Below are 26,031 nucleotides of genomic sequence, written 5' to 3'. Positions count from 1 at the left end.
TCTTGACTAGTCCTCAGGGGAACGGACCCTGTTGTTACCCAATGAGGAGGTCTCCTTGCAAGTTGGGGCAATTAGTGAGCAATGAGAGAAAGAAAGAGGTGGGTAACCTTGGGATCTCCATATGTGTATACGAGGATTGTCCTGGCTAGAGAACTCTTTCAGTGAGCAGACAGATGTTTCAGTCAAAAGGGTTTTTTAATTAAAAAATGATAAAAATCAACAGCACATGAAAGCGCACACAATGCACACTCAAAGCTAACTAGAAAGCAGTGATGAAGACAGGATAGAGTTTGAGGGATTGGGTGGTAGTTACCATCCAGGGCGCCTGGGAGAAACAGCGTTGAGTGACCAGTGCATCAACGTGAAAGAGCTCAGGTGGAGGTCCCGAGGGTGAATGCTGGATCCAAGAGCAAGCACACCACTATGGCAGAGGGGTAGTCCAATTATACTGCGGAACATGCCCTGAGGCAACATTGCATCTTCTGCCTCAAAACAATGACTTAATAGATCCTAGGGTGGACAAAGAACTGGGAAGCTGTCTCCAGGGCGAGACAATGAACTGGGATGGTCTGATAAAGTCTTCCCTGGCAGAACGAAAGATACCAATGAAGACTGGTGATCCGCAAGGTATCGGAGGGTAAGGCTTATTAGAGCCCTGAGTCGTCTGCGAATAAGAGTGAATAAGGGAATGTTGGTAGGGTGTGTTGTGATTAATTCAGGAACTCCTGGAAGACCCTATTGCCTTAGGATCTTTGCCCATCTCCGGGGTGTGGGGCTGTGGGGGCTGAAAGCTGGCCTGGCCTGACATTTCACATGCTAGCAACGTTCTGTCTCTTGGCCAGGATCCGGCTTCCATATTTGTGCCTGTTTGGGTAGTATTTTATGTTTGAAACACATGCGGAGAAGGGGCTTATGGCACAGCCATATTCATAAGCCTTCTTAATATTGTGAGGGCAAGTCTGACAGCTAACACTATCCCTCCCCCCCAATTCATTTGCAGGCCAGATAATTCAAAGGGGCACATTTCCTTCTTTTAATTCAATATCATGTATTCAGTGAATTACAAGGGGTAGAAAACAAAGTGACTAGCAGTAATGTATTTTAGCAGAGTAGGTAATATATTTTAATGCACTCCCCAAGTCTTTGTGATATAATATAGATCTGCATTTGGCTTTGATTGGTAGCCAGCCCATCTAAGCCAGCGCAAGAGAGCGACACCGTCTAAAGTTCCTGGAATTCCAAAGGGTTCTTAATTGAGGAAGAGAGAGGAGACAGCAGTTAGTTTAGGTTGTGGTGATCACTTTACTGGCCCACGTTTTGTGACAGTTTGCAGTTTTGAAAGCTCATTTTGTAAGCTCACATGAAAACATGCAACCTTTTTGTACTTTTAAAAATGTAAAATATGTGGAAGTTTTGAAGCCATGGGGAGAAAAACTATTTTGGGAGTGGAAATAGAAATTCTTGAAAGAATTAACATGTAGCACTTACTTTCTTATCAAACCCAAATTTTATCAACCTAAGGTGCATAACTTTTAACTTTGCATATAACTTTGTAGAATATAGCGTGTTTTGACATTTTAATATGTTGTTTTCTACAAGTAAAATTGCAACTATTCTACCTCATCCTATGCTACTTTTGCATACGGATCTTAGTTTTTGCAGTCTGAGAAGTAGGGGAAAATAAAAGTTGAAAATATAAAATGTTATGGTAAGTCGTGTGTGACTTGGGCAGAAAAAGTCTCATATAGTCACAATAGGATTAGCAGTATATCTGGATATAGAGTTAAACTTTATAATTTTGAAATTAGTAAAGTCTTCAGTGGTGAACAATTATATACATTATAGTATATTTGTTATAGCCAGAATTAGTTGTATTTAAACAATAAACTTAACACACACACACCGAGCATTTACATTTCTGGATACTTTGGGTAGTTAAGGATCAGAAAGGAATTAAATAATATTTATTGCTTACATGGTGTCGGGCTGGAGATTGTCTTAGCTTTTCTAGCAACATTTGTGGAAAGAAGATGGGGCCAGGGTCACCAATGCTATCTAGTAAAAATTGATTTCTTTAAAAATTAGGTATATTGTGGCTTTATTGCCTTTGTTATTCACAGTTAGTACATATAACATGTTTCTTTGTTGCTATGGGTTAGTGCATGCAGGCATCCTGTTATGGCAGGTGTAGAAGAAATGTGTGTTGCCTGAAACCTCTTTTCTGTTGCTGCTCTGTGGATTGGAAGTCTCTGCTATGCAAGCTGCTATTTTAAAAACTTTCCTAGTAGATATTTTAGTCTGATTACCAGTGTTCTTAGCAAATATTGCTGTGTTTACACACAAACAGACATCTGCACAACCTGAACTTTAAGTGTTCTCTCATTAGCAGATTATACATTTAAGCTGTTTGCAAGCATTTCTCAAGTGGCACACTTCAGTGTTTTAATGAAACTCCTCCTGGGTTGCAAGTGAATATATTCAAGACAATAAAACCAGTGTAAAGAAGGCCACTTTATGGAATTGCCAGAGTGTATTCAGCAGGATTTTGTAGCAAACCCAGGCTTCGAGTGTATATAATATGGATATTTGCGAATGTATTTGTCATGTACATGCATCTCTATAGTCCGTCTCTCTACATAGAGTAGTTCAGAAGTGGAATCAGCTGCCTAGGGAAGTGGTGAGCTCCCCTTCACTGCCAGTTTTCAAGAAGAGGCTGGATGAATATTTGTCAGAGATGCTTTAGGCTGATCCTGCTCTGGGCAGGGGGTTGGACTAGATGGTCTGTATGGCCCCTTCCAACTCTATGATTCTATGATATCTGCACATCTAGGCACATGTCATCTCTCCTTGTGCCTGAAAAAGTACATGAAACTTCATATCCCTAACTCGTGCATACTTTTAAAGTATATTAATGATGCACCTAAAATGCAACTTGAAAAGAGGCCTTCCTCTTCTGTCCCTGTGTATTTTGCATTGAAGGATGCTACAGGCTTTTGCAAGAAGTGTGTACAGACAGCATCATTGCTTCTGGCAATTTCTGTTTCTCGTGGATTTTTCTAAATGGCCCCCAAAAGCATTTTTAGAAAGCCACGAGTGGTTGAGAGAAAAAATAAAACAGAGAGAAGCTGTTAACATCTCACCCCATAGAGCCCTGCACATGCTGCCTTTCAGCCTTTCATCTCCATTGCTCATAGATAAATCCTGTATGTTAAAGGTCACTTGGACTGAATCCACATTACCTCCGCGCGTCCCGGTGTTGCACTAAATGTTCGCTAAACACCCGGAAGTATAACGTCTTTCTAGCACGATTCAGAAATCGCGCTTGAAAGACGCTATACTTCCGGGTGTTTAGCGAACATTTAGTGCAACACCGGGACGCGCGGAGGTAATGTGGATTCAGCCTTGGGGTCCTGGAAAGCTTAGCCTAGAAACTTCTATAGTATGTTCCTAAATGGAGCCCACCAATCACAAGGGGCTTTTCTAACTAATCAACATCCAGCTAGAGAAGAGGGCAGCAATTTGCCGTTCTCTCTTCCGTGTGGCTATAGTGTTTCTACATATACACCAGCACAGGGCTGTACCATGGAGAAACAGTTCTCAGGCCTCATGGGGTGTGTGAACTCAGTGTATGATACTGTCTGTTTGATGTTGCTGGACTGACACAAATTAGCATGCTTAAGGTTTGAAGGGGGTGGCTTCTGTTGGTTCCTCCATTTGTCACTTAAGTCAAGACTGTAATGTTTGTTTCTGATTTTGTCCTTAGATCCTTGCCATTTACTGAGCCCACCATGTTTTACAGAGGAGGATAAATACAGTTTTGAAGCACTCCGTACAATTCATAAACAAATGGATGACGACAAAGATGGTGGCATTGAAGTAGAGGAAAGTGATGAGGTAGGTGTAAAAAACCATTTTCTCTCTGTTATTTGGAGCCCTGTTCCAATGCAGACTGGCACATATGACTGGCCGCCATCTCCTGAATTAACCTGTTGCTGGTTGAGATAATTTTGGAGGACCAGTTCTGTGTGCTTTTACTGGCAGACGTGGTGGGAGTGCACCAGAAACAGAGCCTCTTATGCTGTGGCACAAGACTTTGGAGTTGCTTCTTCACAGCGGTTTCCCTGACACCGCATGTACAAAGTTAAAATGATATAAGATGGCTGTTTTAATAGTAGCTCCTGCAGCTTTTTAACAGAGTGTTTTGATTCCTGGACTCTTCTGTCTACTGTAACTCTTTATTAATGTTTTTAATAATCCTTGTCTGGTATCTGTTTGCTACCTTGCTGTGTATTTCATTTGCAGTGCTTAATTATTATACCAGCTGTTGCTAGACTATTTATTACTGCGGGTCTTTTTTATTTGTTTATTAGGATCAAAACTTGATGTAAAAGTGATTTTTTTTTCACCAACTCCCCCAACATCTCCCTGCACCCCTGAAATTCTGAGGATTGCAGGATCCTGTAGAACAAGAAGGCCTATGGAGGCTGTACTTCACATACTTAGAATGAAATCTATACTTGTCTAAATATGAAACACATCGGTTTTGGCTTAGCATTATTTGGGTCTTGCTACCAAAAGGGATGCCATAAGCTTTTTCTGTCTTGAAGGGGAAATTGTGTACTAGCTTTCAATACAGACCACATGGAAAAGTCAACAACAAGTGTTTCCTAGGAAGTCTACTTTGAGGATGGGGGCAAGGAAGAGGTAACTAGACTGTGATAGGAGTGATTTCCAGCAGTTCCAGTGCTGTGGAGTTTGCATGTTTTTAGCAGTGCGCCACCTGTTGGAGAAAGTTCAGTCAGTCACACTGATGAAAGCTTATTACCACAATTGCGTTTTATGTTGTGCTGCCTTTGATTTTGTTGTTAAGGTGTTTCTGATGCTGCTTAGAGCAAATTATTAGAAATAACTTAAACGTGGCATTTGTTCTCAAGGAAGAGATTGTGGCTCAATGACAGAGCATTTGCTTGGGATGCAGAAGGTCTCACGTTCAATTCCTGATGTCTCCCGTTAAATGAATTGAGTGCTAGGTGACATGAAAGACCTCTCTACCTGAGCACTGGGAGACCTGCTACAAATCAGAGTAGATGGACCGGTGGTCTGATTAAGTATAAGGCAGCTTTATTTGTTCTCATAGAATTTGTATCTAAAAAGTTGCATTAATTAATACATTTGTAAGACTTGTAGTCTCGCAAGTTTTTGACACTTCACCATTGACAGCAGTTACTGCTAGCCCTGGATCCATTCAAAACTTGTTTTCAAACCCTGATTGAGCCAGTTTGGTGTAATAGTTAAGAGCATGGTACTCCTCCCCCACTCCTCCACTTGAAGCCAGCGGGGTGACCTTGGGTCAGGCACATCTTCTAGGAGCTCTCTCAGCCCCACCCACATCACAGGGTGTTTGTTGTGGGGATAATAATAACATACTTTGTAACCACTCTGAGTGGACATTAAATTGTCCTGAAGGGCGGTATATAAATGGAATGTTGCTGTTGTTGTTATCATTAATTTTTATCCATTGTTTCTCAATAGATCATTTTTGAACTGGAACCCCAGTGATCTGGATGTGAAGTTCCACTTTGACCATGTAGACAGATGGGGTAGCGCTTGTTATATATGGAGCAGGAGGCTGCATGCTTTTGGCCTTTAGATGTACAGTTTTGAGTCAGAGGAGAAAGGAGGCTAGGATTGGGAGGGGAGAGAGGATCAAAGCAACAGAGCAGAAAGTTTCATACATTGCTTGTTGTATTGCAAACATTCAGAGCAGTGAGGGGATTCAAATGGACGAGAGGAGTTCCTATCCTAAAGTGGGCACAATGGAGAAGTAGTTTTGGGGATTAGACTGAACCTGATTCTGATTTTGAAGTGCCATTCTAAAAACATTTTTTATCTGGATCTTTACTGTTGAGGCCAAAAGTCATTCCCTGCATCTTTGGCTCCTTTTTGCTATTGAGCCAGTTTTTAGGATCCTTGTTGCCACTGGTGAACTTGGAGTTGCTCTGTGATTGGACCAATATTAGAATCCATCTTCTAGGGGAGGTCCCTAGGTTGCCTGAGTTTCAGATAAACGCTGATGTGCCAGGAGATAGATTGATGTTCCTAATTATGCATTTGACTAAATTTCTGGAAGAATGAGCCAGGTGATGGTAGAAAATGGATTTTTGGCTTCTTCTTGCTGCAGTCTTCACCTGAACTTGCTCCCGTGACCTTAAGATAAACATGGCCCTCTACTGCAGCTCAGACATCATAGGGTCTATGAAGATAGTGGGGTTCAAAAACAAGGTTCCCACCGTGCGGGTGTTGGGGTGTATCAAAAGAATTCTGCTTGGATCTAGATTAGAGCCATGGCGTCTTGTGGAAGTGAAAGCGTTTTCAGAATGGGCCCAGAACTCTGTTGTATTTAGGTACCAGGCCAGCCCACAAATAAAGGGACGTCTCCCCTGCCCAAAGGAGGACATGTTTTGCTTTTTCTCTTCCCTCTCTCATCTTAGCGTATGAGAAGATAGATTTTTTTTTCTTAGTCTCTCCTCTGGCAGTTCTGGATTAAACTCATCCCTTTTGCTGCTTGTTACCACACATTTGTATACCAGTCTCATATGCAGGAAGGCGGACTGCAGAGTGAATTATGGAATATATTCTTGAATCCACAGTCTATTCTTGAGTTGGAATTAATTCCTCCATTCTGTTCTCTGTCAAAACTCAGCAGACTGGAACTGGCCTGGCTGGTTCTACCCATCCTTCGCAATCTTGACTTCCAGTGTTAAAACACAATCAGAAGGAGGTAAGAACTATAGCCCAGATAATCCCCCGCTTAGATCACTATAGCCTTCTTGTTGACTTTTCTGTTTCTTTCTTTGCCTTGGCTATTGCACCATCCCTCTCCTTAACTCTGGCTTTCATTCTCTTCATTGGCTGCTGTTGACCATTGAATATGCAGCATTATAGAATACATCCTAAGCTTCAAATAAAACATTAGGATATTAAAAACAGCAGTACAGATAAAGGAACTTTATATAGATGGTATTCTATCCACTCATAAGATACATATATGTCACACATATTTCTGTAAGATTCTGGTACCTGATGGCCCTCAGCCTACTCCTTAGTATTAGGTATTTACTATTTCCTGTGTCACTTTCTAAAGGGCCTTGGAAAGGAATGGAGGGGATCTGGGTGAGTAAGGTGAGTTAAATCTACTCTCCTTTGTTGTTTGTTAGAAGCCATAGTGAGTGTAGAGAAAGGGGCTACCTAAAACCACGAATCTCCTCTCCTCCGACTGTGAATGCTTCCGAGTATTTGAATAGCTCTCCTGTAAGGCTAAATGGTTGCTGTTAAGAATTGCTCATCTAGTCCTTGCAGAGAGCACCCTTTGGGAGTGATATTTGCTGAGGCTCATCTACTGTACCTCTTTTATTTCCATTCCCAAGCTCTGGCTGAAAGGTTTTTATTGCCCTGGGTGAATTTACTTTCCTTGTCCTTTCAGCTGAACAGCACAATATTAATGCATTAAAATATCAAGAGTTGACCATTTAATGTTTTCATTTTCAAAGTGCCTTTGTACTTTCTCCTATGTACACCTGTCTGTTTTGTGGGTGGTTTATGCAGATTAAAAAACCCTTGATTTTTCCCCCCTAGGAAATAACATAGTTGCTCTCACCCAGCTGGCGGGCTACTAAGCTGCCTCTGCTTCTAGTCCAAAATGCAGGCAGCAGGGCATTCTCTCAAGGATATTTTACATAGCGGAGGCAGGTGTGTCTTGAACTTGGCGTGGCTTGATTTGCCTTCATGGTTGGGGCAGCACTCCTGTATTTTTGTCTTCTGCCAGCTATTCCCTCTGTCTAGGTTAACTGCTGTGTAGAGGCAGTAGTTTTTTTTTTCCACTTGAGGCTTGTAAGTGGTGTTGTGGAGCTGTCATCTGGTTCACTCATTTATTGAGTTGTATAGTAGTCTCTAGTCAACTAGTTTTACTAGATTTTGTAGCATTTCAAGCCATAGCCTGGAAGAGGCAAAAAAGCTCCCAGAATTATGACCAGTGCTGCCACAAGGGACAGAAGTATTGATATTTTATTCTGAATCAGGTCACCTATTGGGCAGGGTCCATATCAAGTGATGCACACATTCCAACCGCCTCCCCCATGTTCAGAATTTTATTTTGAAAGATTTTTTAAAATTGCCATATTTTGTTAAACAGGGTTTTTGGATTGTGCTGATTTTGTTCCCTCCTTGCTTGCTGACCATTGGTTCTTCAATGGACCAGTGCCCTCCTCCTCGCGTGTCTTCCTGTTCTCCACAAAAGCGGACTCTATGTTTGCTGTGGTCCCCTATTAGAAACTTAGCTATGGTTTGCCACAGCTCCACAAACAGCTTTCTTTGTTGATAGATCAAGAGGGGTAGCTGTGTTCGTCTGTCTGTAGCAGTAGAAAAGAGCAAGAGTTCAGTAGCATTTATAAGATGAACAAAATTCGTGGTAGGATATGAGCTTTCATGAGTCATAGCTCACTGCTTCAGAAGAAGTATATCTGAAGAAGTGAACTGTGACTCAAAGCTACTGGACTCCAACTCTCTATGTTTATTGGGCTGGCCTAATTAAGGCTTACCAACCAGATCAATGACTGCGTGCAGTCTCCTTCTTTCTTGCAGAAGTTGGAGGGAGAGAGATGTACCCTGACATAGATCTTGAAGCTTCTGGCTCTCATTGCAGTAGGTAAAGGTAGTCCCCTGTGCAAGCACCAAGTCATTACTGACCCATGGGGGGACATTGCATCACAACATTTTCTTGTCAGACTTTTTATGAGGTGGTTTGCCATTTCCTTCCCCAGTCATCTAGGAAACTGGGTACTCATTTTAATGACCTCGGAAGGATGGAAGGCTGAGTCAACCTTGAGCTGGCTACCTGAACCCATCTTCCGCCAGGATCAAACTCAGGTCGTGAGCAGAGCTTGGGCTGCAATACAGCAGCTTACCTTTCTGTACCACGGGGCTCCTTTCCCATTGCAGTAGAAGAAGCTATACAGCCATATTGGTCCACATAAAATCAAAAAATGTGACCAAATTGACAGAAAACATCATGCAACTGTTTGATCTCACTAGAACTCTTCATCAGGCTGAATGTTAGGTAAATTTTGTAAAAAAATATTTTGCTGAGCTCAAAAGTTTGCACAATGTTTTATGTCAATTTGGTTGGTCCTAATAAAAGGTGTTACATGAATTTCATTCTCATTATAATGCCAGAATTAATTTTTTCAAATGAAAAGTATTCACGTGTTCTGCTGCCACACTTAAAAACTTTCTACTGCATTCTCCTGTCTTACCTAATACCTATTTTTAAAATGAAAATAAATTTTGTCAAAAGAAGGACATTGTGACAAGAAAATAATTGTATTGTAAAAAGACTTTACTACCAATTTTGAAGGTACTTATATGACCCATGTTCTAGCCCAGTAGTTGTAAGTAGATCTAGCAATTTTTAGCCACATTGACAAGCATTGATTTGTAATGTGGCATTTATGAGCATACAAATGGGGGACCTGCAAGGAGTTGGGAGGGGCATCTCATTTCCCCCTCTCCCACCGCATTTGCTTTCCCTTCCTTGCCCCCCATAGCCTCTCCCCCTTCTCTTCCTCCCTTCTCTCCTTCCCACCCAACTTTGTATGCCCCCCCCCCGTCTTTACCTTTCCTCCTCCTTCCCCGGCAGCCTCGCCCCTGTGGCCCAGTTGTGTGGGGCTGGCTGAGCCGATCCCAGTTGCATCGTGGGCAACCTGCAAGAACTTGCAGGGGGCATACTTCACTTTTCCCTGTAGCCCCTTCCCCACACAATTTCCTCTTTTCCATCTCCTGGCAGCCTCCATATGCTCACCTTTCCCCTATGTCCTTCTCTCCTTCAAACCCAATAAGCAACTTACCTTTTCTCTACCCCCCCCCCTCTTTTTATTAACTTACTTTATTTTATACGGTTTTTCTCCACAATGGGGATCCAAAGCAGCTTACATCATACTTCTGGCCTCCATATTATCCTCACAATGGTCCTGAGAGGTAGGATAGGCTGGGAGTATGTGACTGGATCAAAGTCACCCAGTGAGCCTCCACAGCAGGGTGGGAATTCGAACCTGGGTCTTATACATCCTACTTTGAAACTAACCACTACACTACCCTGGCTTGGTGGTGTGTGTGCGTGCTGTTGAACAGTAGCAAGTAATTGGGCCTGGGTATCGAGTCATGTGGTATCAAGTCACCTGGTGGTTGCTTCTGGGACAGGCCCCCATGAATTCTCCCTCAAAAGCTAAAATAGCACGGGAAATAGCTTGGTCTTCCCCCCCCCTCCCGGCCGCCTTTTACTGACAGAATCCAAGTCTGGAATACTCTTATGGTGGCCTAGCAACAACTACTGTGAGGGGATTTAATTCTAAAATCTACAAGGGCTTTTTGTGTCATTTTGGGGTTTTTAAAAATCATTTTTGGGTTTTAGCATTTATGTTTAAAAAAAAACCCAAACCAAACCAAAAAACCCTGTGTAGAGGGAATGGAATGTAATTATACCTGGTTTTCCTCACTAATTCTTAAGGGAAGCAATCTCTATACAGCCAAAATAGTGTATTGTGTCAATAAGTGCCAGGTTTTAGTAGTGAACAGTAAGTCTTTTTTTTTTTGTGGTTAATATGAAGTACAGTAAAAGCTTTGTTAGCCAGCACTTGATTATCCAGAACACCCAGTTAACGGGCATTGCCCAGAAGACAAACTCCTCCCCTTTGGCCACCACTTGTGCAATTGTGCCCCACTCCTTCCTCTCCCGCCCACCAGCTTATGCCTCCAGCTGCTGCTGCGCATCTGACAGCATGCCCTGCCAACTGATACTGTCCTTGGGTGCCTCCTTCCTCCGTAGCCTGCTTTGAGCTGTTGAGAGTCACCTCTGCTGAACAGCTCCCAGGCTGCTGGCCTGCTTGTCTGACTGCTGCCTAGGAAGTCTCCATGGCTTGAGAGGAAGCGACTTGCCAGGCATGAGGGCTCTTGCTATGTTTTTAGGCCTCTGTGGATTCCTCTGTGTAGGGGCAATAAACTTAAATATCCACTCTTTTCATCCAGCGTCCCCTATTTTCCCATGAATGCCAGATAACAAAGTTTTGCAATCTATCATTCATCTTAAAAGTAAGACTTCTGTTTTAGTCATCAATTCCGCTTACCAAGTGTCTGAGATGGCTTACAGTTAATAAAATCCATTTCCAATAAAAAATAATAATTTCCCAGAACCAAATTATAAAATCCAGGTAAAAATAGAAACCAATAAAAGAGCACCAGGTTTGACTTGGCATCTCTGTTAGAAAATATGAGTTTTACTGAAAACCTGTTTTTAACTGTGTAAAGATTATTACTGAAGTAGAAGAAAGCTTCTCAATGGATGTTTTTTGTACTTCCTTTGTCCTAGTACTGTTTTCAAAATGTTTTTAGCGTGATCCTGACTAGCACTCTTCTAAACACTAAGAGTGCAATTCTTCTAAGCACAATACAAGTGCAAATTTCAAGTTTTTGGTTTATCCAGCTGTGGGCAATGTATTACTGTTTGTCACCCTCTGTCAAATGTTGCTTTTTACTCTCTGCTACGGTTATTTCATAGAATCATAGAGTTGGGAAGGGGTCATACAGACCATCTAGTCCAACCCCCTGCCCAGTGCAGGATCAGCCTAAAGCATCTCTGACAAGTATTCATCCAGCCTCTTCTTGAAAACTGCCAGTGAAGGGGAGCTCACCACCTCCCTAGGCAGCTGATTCCACTTTTGAGCTACTCTGACCGTGAAAAAGTTTTTCCTAATACCAAGCCGGTACCTTTCTGCATATAATTTAAGCCCATTGCTTCGGGTCCTACCCTCTGCTGCCAACTGGAACAGCTCCTTGCCCTCCTCCAAATGACAGCTTTTCAAATACTTAAAGAGAGCAATCATGTCCCCCCTCAATCTCCTCTTCTCCAAACTAAACATTCCCAAAGCCCTAGGGCCCGGTCTCCAGACCCCTGATCATTCTCGTCGCTCTCTTCTGCACTCTCTCGATTTTGTCCACATCCTTTTTGAAGTGAGGCCTCCAGAACTGCACACAATACTCCAGGTGTGGCCTGACCAAGGCAGTATAAAGAGGGGCTATGACCTCCTGCGATTTCGACGCTATGGCCCCTTTGATACAACCCAGGATTGAATTGGCCTTTTTTGCCACCGCATCACACTGACTGCTCATATTTAGTTTACAGTCCACTCTTACCCCAAGATCCCTTTCACATATACTACTGCCCAGAAGTGTATCCCCCATCCAGTATTTGTGCTTCCCATTTTTGTGGCCCAGATGTAATACTGTGCGCTTGTCTTTGTTGAATTGCATCCTATTCACAGCTGCCCACTTCTCCAGACTATTCAGGTCTTGTTGAATTTTAACTCTATCTTCTTGGGTGTTTGCTAGTTCTCCCAATTTGGTATCATCAAGAAATTTAATGAGCAGCCCTTCCACTCCTTCATCCAGATCATTGATAAAAATATTGAAAAGTATCGGGCCCAAAACCGAGCCCTGTGGCACCCCACTGGACATCTCCCTCCAATCTGATGAAACGCCGTTGACCACCACTCTTTGGATGCGGTCTTCTAACCAGTTCCCTAACCACCGAACTGTCCTATAGTCCAGTCCACAGTCTTCCAGTTTGCCCATCAGAATGTCATGGGGGACCTTATCAAAAGCTTTACTGAAAACCAGATAAATCACATCAACAGAGGTCCCCCGATCCAGTAAGCTGGTCACTTGATCAAAGAAGGAAACCAGGTTGGTCTGGCAAGATCTGTTTAGGGACAAAACCATGCTGATACTTCCCCGGATCACTGAGTGGTCCTTCAGATGCTTACAGATTGATCCCTTTAAAACCTGTTCTAATATCTTCCCAGCCACAGAAGTCCAACTGACCGGCCTGTAGTTTCCCAGGTCATCCTTCTTCACTTTCGTAAAGATTAGGATAACATTCGCTCTTCTCCAATCTTGTGGCACATCCCCAGTCCTCCAGGAGGCCTTGAAGATGATGGACAGGGGTTCTGCAAGTTCTCTAGAAAGTTCTTTCAGCACTCTTGGGTGCACCTCATCCAGCCCAGGGGATTTGTATTCATCCAGTGCAGCCAGATGCCTCTCCACAACCTCTCTGTCAATGTCAACTAGCCACTCAGGTGTGCTGTCACATTTTCCACTATCTCTAGATGTGCCTGAGTTCTTCAGGGAGAAAACAGAGAAAACAGAGGCAAAAAAGTCATTAAGCTTGTCTGCTTTTTCTCTGTCCTGCATCAGAGTCTCTCTATCTACTCCCAACAGTGGTCCAATTGCCTCTTTTACCTTGTGTTTGCTTCTCACATATCTATAGAAGTTTTTCTTGTTGTAGCGAGCCCTCCTGGCCAGACCCAGCTCGTACTGAGCTTTGGCCTCTCTGATGGCTGATCTGCAGTACCTAGTAACCCTTATCGACTCCTCTTTAGAGGTCTGTCCTTCTCTCCATTTCCTGAACATTTCCTTTTTTCTCCCTTAGCTTATTCTGGAGCTCTCTGTACATCCACATCGGTTTTTTGGAGCCCTTACCATGTTTCTGTCTTGCTGGGATAGTGAAGCCTTGAGCTTGCAAAAGCTCATGTTTGAGAAGAGCCCATCCTTCACTCGCTCCTTTCCCTTCTAGCACACTACCCCACGGAATAACTCTCTTCAAGCCTCTGAGTTCATCGAAGTTGGCCCAAGAAAATCCAACCTACGAGTCTGGCTACAAACTTCCTTGGCCCCCCACAGCAACTGGAATTCAAGGAGAACATGGTCACTTCCCTCTAAGGTCCCCAGCACCTTCACTTCATCTACCAATTCTTCCCTGTTGGTTAATATCAAGTCTAGTATGACCGAGCCCCTTGTAGCTTCCTCCACCTTTTGTAAAAAGGAAGTTATCAGCCAGGCAGGTCAGGAAATTGCATGATTCATGATGCTTTGAAAAGTACCGGACCCAAAACCGAGCCCTGCGGCACCCCACTGGACACCTCCTTCCAATCTGATGAAATGCCGTTGACCACCACTCTTTGGGTGCGGTCATCTAACCAGTTCCCTATCCACCGAACTGTCCTATAGTCCAGTCCACAGTCTTCCAGTTTGCCCATCAGAATGTCAGCTTCCCACACAGTAGCTAGGAAAGGCAAAAGGCAGAAAGACAAAAACCCCTTACCTTCTAGCAGCAGCTCACCACCATGTGCTTTTGCCTCAGCCCAGGTGATTTAGCTGAAAGGAACTCCCTATCATATCTGATGGGAATGCCTGGTTATTCAAGTCTTTTGGAGGGAAATTTATGAGGAAGTTATAAAGATTGTTAAGGTTTCTTTTCAGGTTTCAACGTTAAAGTGATGTTATTTGATATTTGGAAAGATTGTAGGTTGACAAAAGAATATGTAACTTTGATTTCAATATTGTTGGGAGCTGCAAGGTTATTAATAGCTGAACACTGGATATCAGATATACCACCTATGAAGATGAATGGTACAATAAAATATGGGAGATGTATGTAATGAGTAGAATGACCAACAATTCCTTTTTTGAGGAAAATGTCATAAATATGTGGAAAGCTAGTCATGAAGAGGAGTGGAATATTAGAATATCTAAAGTGTAATAATATTGATGGTTGTTGTGGGTTTTCCGGGCTGTATTGCCGTGGTCTTGGCATTGTAGTTCCTGACGTTTCGCCAGCCGCTGTGGCTGGCATCTTCAGAGGTGTAGCAGGTGTAGAGGTGTCTTTTGGTGCTACACCTCTGAAGATGCCAGCCACAGCGGCTGGCGAAACGGCAGGAACTACAATGCCAAGACCACGGCAATACAGCCCGGAAAACCCACAACAACCATCGTTCTCCGGCCGTGAAAGCCTTCGACAATACATTGTAATAATATCCCAAATAGGAAGGATTATGATGTGTTTTTGAATTAATTGAATTTAAAAATTTGTTATTTCCCCTTTGTTTATAATTTTTTAATTTTAAGTTTTTAAGATATTATGGGTATTGGAGTATTGTACATTTTGTGTTTTGGTTAATCAATAAAAGTTAAAAAAAGAAATAACATTTCTTTGCCACTATTACAACTGCTTCATAAGTCTTCTAATGGTCTCTGTTGCGTGCTCTGTCAGATTCAGTGGGAGTTTCCTGCCAGTGTTTTTCTCCTTGTCTTCTTGGCCATCTTTAGGTCACCCAGCTCTTTGCTAAATCTCAGGGTTGGCTTCCATCCCAGGGGCAGGAGAGGTTCATGAGGAGCAATCTTGTTAGTAACTTTAAGGAGCTTCATATTCCATGCTCCTGCCACAGCCTCAATAGAGCATTTTGGAATCTATATGGATCCATGAGCTTTCGTGGGTGAAGCATTTTAATGCCCCCCTCCCCTTTTGCAGAGTGTCATATTCACCTTTGCCTTCAGTAGGTAATGTTTAGACCACGTTTCAAGCCAAATCTCCAATCCAGAAAGAAGGCCTTCCCTCAAAGGCTCAGTACAAACGATTAAGTCCAAGGTGTAGCCTCTTTCATGTGTCAGACCTATCAGTATTCGATGGCAGCCTAGGGCAGCCAGAGAAGCTATAAATTATGATGATTCACTTTGGGCTAAAACCAATATTGGTTCTCAAGGTGTGTGTTTCGTTCTTGTTTAGTGTTGATAACATCTCTTGTTCATCCTATCAGCACCCACTTTTTCTAGGTTTTCTTTGACTTTCTTCCCCATTTAGACCTAAGTACTTGCTCATTTAAACATATACTCACTATAGCGTTTAAAGGCAATTAAGCTAAGGAATGTTACAATGTTTGTGCCCTACTTGTACTGGCAGCAAAATGTGGGGAGGGTTCAGGGACTACTAGGCACTTGCATTTAATGCAGCCAAATCCAGCTATTCCATTTGAAATCACTCCTCTGGGTGATATCATAGTGCAGTATAAGGGATTTGGGGGGGGGGGAAGGGGAGGAGGAGGAGGAGGCAGAGCTGCTAAGGGCACTAAGTGTTGCATCCTAAGGCCTTCCATCTTAATTGCTCCTGTCTTTAATGTCAGAACAACTACCTGAGCTAGTGACAAGCTGTAGCAAAGGTGGTTAAGGGGACCTTAAAAGCAAGCCAGGGTAAACCTTCATTTGCAGGCTGTTTGCAATCAGGTATTTTAATATATTGAAATAAGTGTGTTAACTAATCATTGTCTCTTACAAAGCCTATTTTATCACCTTATCTCACCCTTCATTGTTATTGTTGATGAGTCCTGTGGTCTATTGATTGCTTCTTATATCTTAAACTTATTCCCAGTGGATAGTAACAGAAAGTGACTCTTGGTCGTGTGCTTTTTTAATTGAAGGCTTTTGAGGTAACCATTTCTTGCCCCTCTCCCTTTCCAAAAGAGGACTTGGCAAATGAGATGAGGTTGACAAATGGAACAGAATATTTTAGCTAAATACAAATGTAGTTGATAGCTATGCTAAAATAATAACATTAATAATAACATTCAATTTATATACTGCCCTTTAGAACAACTTAATGCCCACTCCGAGCAGTTTACAAAGTATGCCATTATTATCCCCACAACAAACACCCTGTGAGGTGGGTGGGGCTGAGAGAGCTCTGAGAGAGCTGTGACTGACGCAAGGTCACCCAGCTGGCTTCAAGCGGAGGAGTGGGGAATCAAACATGGCTCTCCAGATCAGAGTCCCGTGCTCTTAACCACTACACCAAACTCTGAGGTTTTTTTTTTTTTATTGGATTAGATTATAATATCATTCAGTACATTCATTACCCCCTTGTAAGTCTATTTCTATCCCCCTCCCTTTCCTCCCCCCTTTTTAGTTGACTTCCAACAGTTTTCCAACCCTTAGTCTATTTTATTACTTAATTACTTAATATCTCATATACCCTATTAAACACACACTTAATACTCTTTTCTCTAAGCTTATTAAATCTCTACTAAAAATATCTCTATGGTACAAGTTCCCCTTTAAATACCTCAGGTAAACCATATATTCTACCTAAAATAATGCTCGCATAATCATATATATTAGCAATCAAGATATTAAAAATATAACATTACATCCATTTTACTTTCCGATTATCTAAACTCTTTACTTTCCACAATCCTCCTGATTCTAATATTAACTTAAACTCTAATATTCTATTACACACCCATCTTTTACTTTTTCTTGTTCTGAGCTTATTTTAAGTCTATAAGGTAACTGTTATACTCAAATATCTATTATATACTCTTTACTTAAACTATATATTGTACATAATATCTAGCTAGCTTAATCTTATATATTTTATGTATCCATAGTAAAACATCTATTATTTAATACTCTATAATTTTTACTTTTATCATAACCCCAATAGTAGCTTAGATTTCTATAATTATATTCCCCCTTTCCCGGTAAAGTCACTTCTCTCTTCTTCTTCTATTCCATTTCAATAATTCTCGAACTGCCACAGTTCCCCTTTCACGTCCCATTTTTTTTCTAGATATTGTTTCAATTTCTCCCAATCTGCATTAAATTGTCCTGGATCAAGATCTTTAAGTTTTCTTGTCATTTTGTCCATCTCAGCCATGTACAGCAATTTATAAATCCAATCTTCTGTAGTTGGTATTTCTTGTACTTTCCATTTCTGCGCATATAAAAGTCTTGCTGCTGTAATCATGTAAAATAACAATGTTCTATACTGCATTGGAACATCTTCCATTCCCAAGTTCAGTAGCAGCAATTCTGGGTTCTTATTTATTTGGGTTTGCAAAACTTCATTAATTACTTCAATTATATCTCCTTAGTATTGCTTCGCTACCTCACAAGTCCACCACATGTGGTATAATGATCCTTCATGTTTTTTACATTTCCAGCATTTATTCGACATATTAATATTTCCTAGCGCAATTTTCTTTGGTGTCAAGTACCAACGATAAATCATTTTGTAGACATTCTCTTTAATACTTGTACATGTTGTAATCTTCAAAGTCGTTTTCCACAGGTATTCCCACACCTCCATTGTTATTTCTTTGTGAAAATTTATAGCCCACTTCACCATCTGGACTTTTACTGTTTCATCCTCTGTAAACCATTTTAAAAGTACTTGGGGACTTCCGGTTTGGGATTCATGGAGGTCTAACGCAGCTCCACTTGCGGAGCTGACCGGACTGCCGTTTTAACCGGCCGGCGGGGTGAAAATAGCCCGCGGCCGACTGCTCTCAGGCGGAGAGCAGGCAAAGAACGCTCAAGACCCTAGGGTGAGTTAGATCTCGGACGAGGGGGGGCTCTACACAACGGGTCCCCTCTCGATCCTTGAGGTCCCACCTTGCGACGGGTCGGCTACAATCTCTGCGGCAGTTTTGGGGCCAATTCGGCTGGCATAAGACCTACATACCCAAGCTTCGATTGGGGGAAGAAGCTGAGAGGAGAACTTAAAATCGAAACAGCGATTACAACCCGAGAAAAGTGAAGAGAAGGTAAAGATCATTATCTTCCGATACGGGACAGATTGACAAAAACAGAGAGGAAAAAAAGTAGATTTTTAAACTGCAACAGACTAGTGAAAAGGAGGGGAAGACTCGGCAGGAGTTGTATTTGAAAAGAGACTAAGTTTAAAGAAGTTATTAAAGAAAACGGACTATTGTTTTGAATACCTGTGGCTTTGGAGCTGTGAGAAAAAGACACCATCGCGAGATCTGCTGTGGGAAGACGGGAGACAGGAAGTGCGTAATAACAATAGAGTGGCTGGAGAGAAGCGGCCCTTGCAGGAGGGCAGGAAGAAGGGAATCGCCATCTTTGAAAGGGGAAGGGTCGCGGCTTCAGCGGAAAAGGAAGTAGGCCATCTTGGATTACAAAATTATAGAGAAATCATAGAGAAAAGACGCCCGACATTTTGGACTCTTTAAAATTTAATTTTTGCAGGAAGACCGGGACATTTAAAATAAAAAGACTTTAAATTTTACGCCACGGAGTTAAGGAAGAGAGCGGACTCGTGGGAGCGAGCTAAAGCAAGCCCCACGATGTCAAAAAAAGAGTGGCAATCGGCAATAGAAAACCTGGACAAAAAACTTTTAGATGTGATTAAAGAACTTAAGGACACGAAATTGGAATTGATTAAAGAGGTTAAAGAGGTTACACAGACAGTAAAATCGGAGCTGTCAGAAGTGAAAAAAGGTATGGAAACAATACAAAGTGAACTACAAGGAACGCAGCAGAGAGTTAAAACAGTAGAAGACGCGATGGAGAATTTAGCAGACACGCAACAAACAGAGATGAGACTGGTGAAGGGGAGAATGTCAGTTGCAGAAACTAAACATATGGAGAAGCAGCTACGTTTTCGTGGCTTGCCAGAAGTGGAAGGAAAGTCAGCGCAAGAACAGATGACTGAGGTGTTAGCTGAATACCTGGGGAAGGAGGAGGAGGAAGTTGTGGCTATCCTAGATGTGGCATATCGTGTGAACTCGAGAATTGCAACCCAGAGGAAACTACCAAGAGATGTGATTGTGCAGTTTACGACACGAAATATGAAAGAGAAGATTGTGACAAAACAGTTTCAAGATCCATTGGAGATTGATGGCAAGACGATCATTATAATGAAGGAACTACCTAGGTCAGTGTTATTGGACCGGAAAAAATATAAAGTGCTAATTCAGATCTTGAAGGACATGAAAATCAGGTACAGATGGGAGTTACCAGAAGGAGTGTCCTTTGAGTTTGGAGGGGTCAAAAAACGTATCAGATCTGAGCGAGAGATGGAGCGATTTATTAAGGACAATGAAAAAGACTTACCAACAAGACTATGAGTATGGAATGTAAAGTAATATCTTGGAATGTAAATGGACTAAACTCACCGAATAAGAGGAAAAATATTTCTCCTGTGGTCTGGAGTGGGGCAGTCGTCACTAATGGGTAGCTCCTCCTCCTTCTCTTTCGCAGGGCCGGCAAACTTGCGATCCTTCAGGGGGAGGGGCTCCCAGGCTTCCTCAGTTTTTTCCGGCCCTGCTCAGCAGGCGGATGCAAGTTTGTGCTCTCCGGAGCAGCGATCCTTTGAAGAAGAAGAGTTGTGCAGGCGCGGGCTCGCCGGGGCGAAGGAAGGCTTAGTCCTCCAACCCCCCCCCCTCCCTCCCTCTGCATTCAACCTCCAAAGGCGAGTGCAGAGCCGACGAAACCTAGCCAGCTAGGTCCCGGCTGCTGCTGAGAGACCCAGGGGAAAGCGGCAGGAGTCGGAGCCGCGGCAGCGCAGCCGAAAGGAAGCCCAGAGGCTCCAAAGCGGCGGGGACTCTACTGAACGCGCCAAAAGGAATCGTGAGTTTTAAACGGCCCGAGGAGAGGCTTTTGGCGCCTTCGGGGAAATGGGGGGGGGATTGGATTGGAGGGCTGGTGGATGGACAGGGGCTTAAAAGCAGCCCTAGCTCGTTGCAGAAGGCCGGTGCAAGCCACTAATATACGGCGCAGGCCCCAGATCATTCCCCTTTTTTGATTACGGACCTAGTTTGGTGCAAGGAAAATTAACTCTGGCCTCCCTGAGTATTCCAACTATAGGGTACGGAGGGGGGAAGCATTTATGGCCAGACTCTAACTCGCGCCCACGCTTACTTTCGCTTTAGGCTGCAAGAATTTTGGCGGGAATGGCGGCCCAGGCTGGCACGAGTGACAAACAACCAGGGGAGTCAGACATTAATAACATGGACTCCCTGGAGAGCTCAAGTCGGCAACACCCCAACCAAGGGGGCAATGCAGGGGTTGGTGACCCTGACCTTGCAGGTCCAGAGGCAAAAGCAAACATTTTAGCATGGCTTCAAACAGAAATTAAAAGAGGCATTGATAGTGCAGTTAAGGAATTAAAGACAGCCTCTCAGGGAAAATGCAAACAGAAATCCAGCACCTCTAAAAGGAAAAGGAAACTGGAACCTAGTTCCCAAACTGAAACAAAAAAGAGAAAATTAAGTGAATGGCTAGTGGAGGACTCCAGTGAGTCTGATGAGTCCCAGGGTAGTTCTGTACAGTCACCTCACTCATCAGGAAGCGAGGAAGGGGAGTTGTCAGAGGAAGAAGAGACAGACCTAATTCAAACGCAACCTAGGCTTTTTCCTCAGGACATGTACTCCAAGTTACTTGCTAAAGTGCTAAGAACCCTGGAAATCTCTCCACCTGTGGCAGGAAAAGCGGAAACAGAGCCTGTTCACCCGCAAGGCCTGGCGAGGGCACTCCCCAAAATGGGCCCCAAACACTCAGGGGTTCCTTTGCCGGCTATCTTCCATGACACCCTAAGGATGGAATGGGATAACCCTGCAAAACCTAAACTCTACCAATCTGTTTTTCACAAGTTTTACTCACTAAGTCCTGATGATGCAAAAAAGATCAAGCTTCTGGTGGTGGATGACCCAGTCACCAGCCTGGCAACCACATCAGTCCTCCCTATGGACTCGGAAGGCATGCCTAGGGATCCTTCAGACAAGAAGATTGAGCAGGCCCTACGCAGAAACTTCGAAGCCTCGGCAGCGTCGCTGAAATCCTCAGCTACCGGCTCCCTGTTCGCCAGAGCGGCATACACGTGGGCATCGGACCTGGCGGCGGCTGGTAGGGAAGTTCCAAAAGAAATCAAGAATGAAGTTAAAAAGATAGCGTTGGCAGCAGCCTTTGCAGCGGATGCCACCCTGGATTCCTTTCAAATGTCCTCTAGGGCCATGGGCTTCAACGTGGCAGCGCGGAGGAACACGTGGCTGAGGAACTGGGACGTGGACCCCCAGGCACGCAGTAAGGTGGCAGCGATCCCATATTCCGGGGACAAGCTCTTTGGAGAGGCGCTGGACAGGTTCCTGGTGGAGAACTCTGAAAAGAAAAAGGTGCTCCCGTCCAAAAAGAGAGACGCAAAGTACAAAGGAAGGCAGTCCTTTCGTGACATCAAAAGACCGGCCAGACAACAGTCAGACAGGCCATTTAAAAATCGCTGGCAGACCAAGCATAGATCGGACAGCAGACCCTTCACCTTCAGGAAATCATCCTTTCAACCTAAAGGGCAGAAGAAAGCCAGTCAAGCATGACTATCCGCACAGAGAGGCAACAGGACCAGTAGGAGGCCGACTTCAAGCCTTCGCGCCCCGTTGGAGACAAACTGTGTCAGATCAGTGGGTACTGGAAACAGTATCCAGGGGCTATTCCTTGGAATTCGAGAAGACGCCACGCAGGCGTTTCACCCAGGTGTTTCGAAATCCTTCCCATCGGAAACACCTGGAGATAAAAGGAGCCATCAAGCACTTGCTGCAGATCAGAGCAATAGAACCGGTACCAAGGCTTTGCAGGAAACAGGGTGTGTACTCAATCTTCTTCACCGTCCCGAAGAAGAATGGGGAAATCAGAGCCATCTTAGATCTCAAATGGTTGAACCTCCACATCAAGTCCAGGAAGTTCAAGATGGAGACGATGAAGTCCACCACCTCAGCAATTCAACATGGGGACTTCCTCGCGTCCATAGATCTATCGGAGGCCTACTTACACATTCCCATCTGCACAGCTCACAGGAAGTACCTGCGCTTTGCGTACGACGGGGAGCACTATCAATACAGAGCCCTCCCCTTCGGCCTGAAATCATCACCGAGAGTCTTCACCAAAGTGCTAATCACTCTAGTGGCATTCCTCAGAGTACAAGGAGTAGCCCTGTCTCCGTACCTGGACGACATCTTAATAAAGGCCCCGTCCCTCCATTCAGCGGAGGAGGCGGTAGCGACGACGATCGGCTGCCTGGAGGAACACGGATTTATCATAAACCAACAGAAGAGCTTGCTCTTACCGAAGCAAAGAATTGTCCACTTGGGAATGATTGTGGACACAGCTATGGACAAGACCTTCGTGTCCTTCGAAAGGTGACAAAAGATTCTCTCACTGATACGGGATCTCCAGTCACGGAAGTCGGTGGAGATCTTGCAGCTGGCAAAATTACAGGGCATGATGGTGTCCTGCCAGGATGCTCTGCAATGGGCCAGGTTCCATACCAGACCACTGCAGAAGTTCCTGCGCCCCCACCAGAGGTCCATAGCCCAGCGGTTGCAGATATCAGTGAGGTTTCCCCAATCACTTTCCAGGGACCTGGATTGGTGGCTGGCACCGAACAGATTCACCAAAGGCTCCCCTCTCAGGGAACCAAACAGAATGACAATCACGACGGACGCCAGCCTACAGGGATGGGGAGCCCACACCGACGACCGGTTTGCCCAGGGGCAATGGAGGCAAAGCGAGAAAGAGGCCAGCATAAACCTCCTAGAACTCAAGGCCATAAGAAACGGGCTACTGGAGTTCGCAGACGTCGTACGGAACGCGCACGTCATGGTATACACGGACAATATGACAGCAAAGGCCTACATCAACAGACAAGGAGGCACCAGATCCAAGCGCCTGGGGGAAGTAGCGAACGAGATCTTCCTCTGGGCAGAGAAGAACATCAAATCGATAAAGGCAAGCCACATAGCGGGTCAAAAGAACTCGGTGGCGGACTGGCTAAGCAGAAACAAAGTGGACCAGTCAGAATGGTCACTGAACAGCCAGGTGTTCTTATCGCTATGTCAAAAGTTCGGCACTCCGGAGGTGGACCTATTCGCCACCCTCGCCAACAGAAAGGTTCCGCACTTCTTCTCCAGGTTCAGGGAACTGGAGGCGAGGGGAGTGGATGCGCTGAGTCGGGATTGGCCTCGAACACTTCTCTACGCCTTTCCTCCAACCAAGATTATACCCAAGGTGCTTCAGAAAATTCTGGAACAGAGAGCGAACATTATCCTGGTCACGCCGTTCTGGCCGAGGAGACCGTGGTTCCAGGACCTCATGAGGATGTCTTGTGCGGAACCATGGACCTTGCCATCCAGGGAGGATCTACTGACACAAGGGGAGATCAGACATCCGAACCCGTCGTCCCTAAAGCTGACAGCTTGGCGGTTGAACATCGACAGCTCAGGGAACTAGGATACCCGGAAACAGTAATCACCACAATGCTGGCTTCACGGAAGAGTTCCACCAACAAAAGCTACAGTAAGACATGGAAATCGTTCACGGACTGGTGCACCCAAAGGGGTAGAGATCCTATGTCGACATCAGTGAAGCAGATTCTCTCCTTCCTGCAAGATGGATTGGAAAAGGGCCTGAGCACCAGCACCCTTAAACGGCAAGTGGCGGCACTTTCAGCGATTAAAGGATCTAAGACTGGGAAGTCACTGACTTCGCATCCTCACGTCAAGAGATTCCTGAGGGGAACCATGCTGCTGAACCCGCCTCAGGTTCACCGCTTTCCAACTTGGAACCTCAACGTGGTGTTGAAGGCACTCACTAAAGAACCTTTCGAGCCAATGGCGACCTGTTCCTTAAAGATCTTGACCTTTAAGACAATCTTCCTTGTGGGCCTGACCTCAGCCAGGAGGGTATCGGAGATAGGGGCCCTATCAGTAAATAGGGAGTTATGTATTTTTCACCAGGATAAGGTAGTTTTGAGGACGGACCCGACTTTCATTCCTAAAGTCAATTCATCCTTCCACAGGGGGGAGGATATTGTTCTGCCCTCATTCTGTGCCAACCCCAAGAATGATAGAGAAAGAGAATGGCACAAATTAGATGTGAAGAGAGCCCTAAGCTTCTATTTGGACAGGACCAAATCGATTCGAGAGGGAGAACATCTGTTCATCTCCTTCAAAAGCAGCTCTATGGGCAAGAAGGTTTCACTATCAACACTGAGTAGATGGATAAGGGAATGCATTGTGTTAGCCTATAAATCTAGGAACCTTGCCCCACCCGAAGGGATCAAGGCCCACTCCCTTAGAGGGGCGGCAACATCAGCGGCCTATAGGGCCTTCCCCTCATTAGACAGGATCTGTAAGGCAGCAACATGGAAGTCAGTACACACGTTCACCAAACACTATAGGGTTGATCAGCTGGCTTCAGCAGAGGCGGCGTTTGGTAGAAGGGTGCTACAGCACGTCCTGGACTAACCGAATGCCCCTCCCCTTGGGTAAACTGCTAGCATATATCCCATTAGTGACGACTGCCCCACTCCAGACCACAGGAGAATGGAAGATTTATATTCACTTACCGTGAAGCTTCCTTTCTCGGTGGTCTCGGAGTGGGGCAGTCGGGAACCCACCCATAAAATAAATATTAATATTAATAGAAGGGGAAATGGAATGAAGAATGAGCAAGAGGGAACGAAGGAACGTTAAGGTCAGGGGTCTACGGTTGTAAATAGTTCCACCTTGGTTAGTGGCCGGTTGTTTTGGCCGAGTTGGACTCTTGCTGTTTTCTAGTTATATAAGTTACAGGACAGGCGAGACCTGGAATGAACCTGCTTTGGGGACCGAAGAGGGCTTGGAAAGGAACTGAGGAAGCCTGGGAGCCCCTCCCCCTGAAGGATCGCAAGTTTGCCGGCCCTGCGAAAGAGAAGGAGGAGGAGCTACCCATTAGTGACGACTGCCCCACTCCGAGACCACCGAGAAAGGAAGCTTCACGGTAAGTGAATATAAATCTTCCATTTTCACTGGCTACTAAAACAAAAATGTGATATTGTCTGTTTGCAAGAGACCCATATTAGAAAGCAGGATGTAAAATATTTAAAATCTGGAAAATTGGGCAAAGAATTTGTAGCGGCCTCCAACAAGAAAAAAAGAGGAGTGGTGTTGTACATAAAAGAGGAGCTACAGCCAAAATTTGTTATGAGAGATGTGGAAGCCAGATTTGTAGCAGTGGAATGTATTTGGAATTTAAAGAGAGTGTTGGTAGTCGGACTTTATGCACCTAACGGTGCAAAAGAAAGCTTCTTTGAGGATTTGAGGAAGCATTTAGACGACCTTTCATATGACCAGATAATTCTTGCTGGAGACTTCAATGGAGTGACAGACTTGGAACTAGATAAAAAGACTACAACAGCACAAAAGGAGACTATTGCCAAAGCTCTTTTTTGAGTTGATTCAACAAGAGACTCTCGAAGATGTATGGAGGAGAGAATATCCTAAAAGTAGACAGTTTACTTTTTATTCTGCAAGGCACTCTACA

General features: G+C 44.2%; 1 protein-coding gene across 1 annotated transcript in view; it reads left to right on the top strand.

Annotated features, from left to right (window-relative positions):
• The window catches only part of STIM2 (stromal interaction molecule 2), a 159,420-nt gene that overhangs the window by 68,936 nt on the left and 64,453 nt on the right, over positions 1-26,031 (top strand). Inside the window, exon 2 of the mRNA XM_054998854.1 lies at positions 3,764-3,894. Coding sequence (XP_054854829.1) covers positions 3,764-3,894 — 131 coding nt within the window. The remainder of the gene's footprint in view (positions 1-3,763; positions 3,895-26,031) is intronic.

Source organism: Eublepharis macularius, chromosome 15 (genome assembly GCF_028583425.1).
Source record: "Eublepharis macularius isolate TG4126 chromosome 15, MPM_Emac_v1.0, whole genome shotgun sequence".
Classification (NCBI taxonomy): Eukaryota; Metazoa; Chordata; class Lepidosauria; order Squamata; family Eublepharidae; genus Eublepharis; species Eublepharis macularius.
This window is presented reverse-complemented; position numbering and strand designations above follow the sequence as displayed.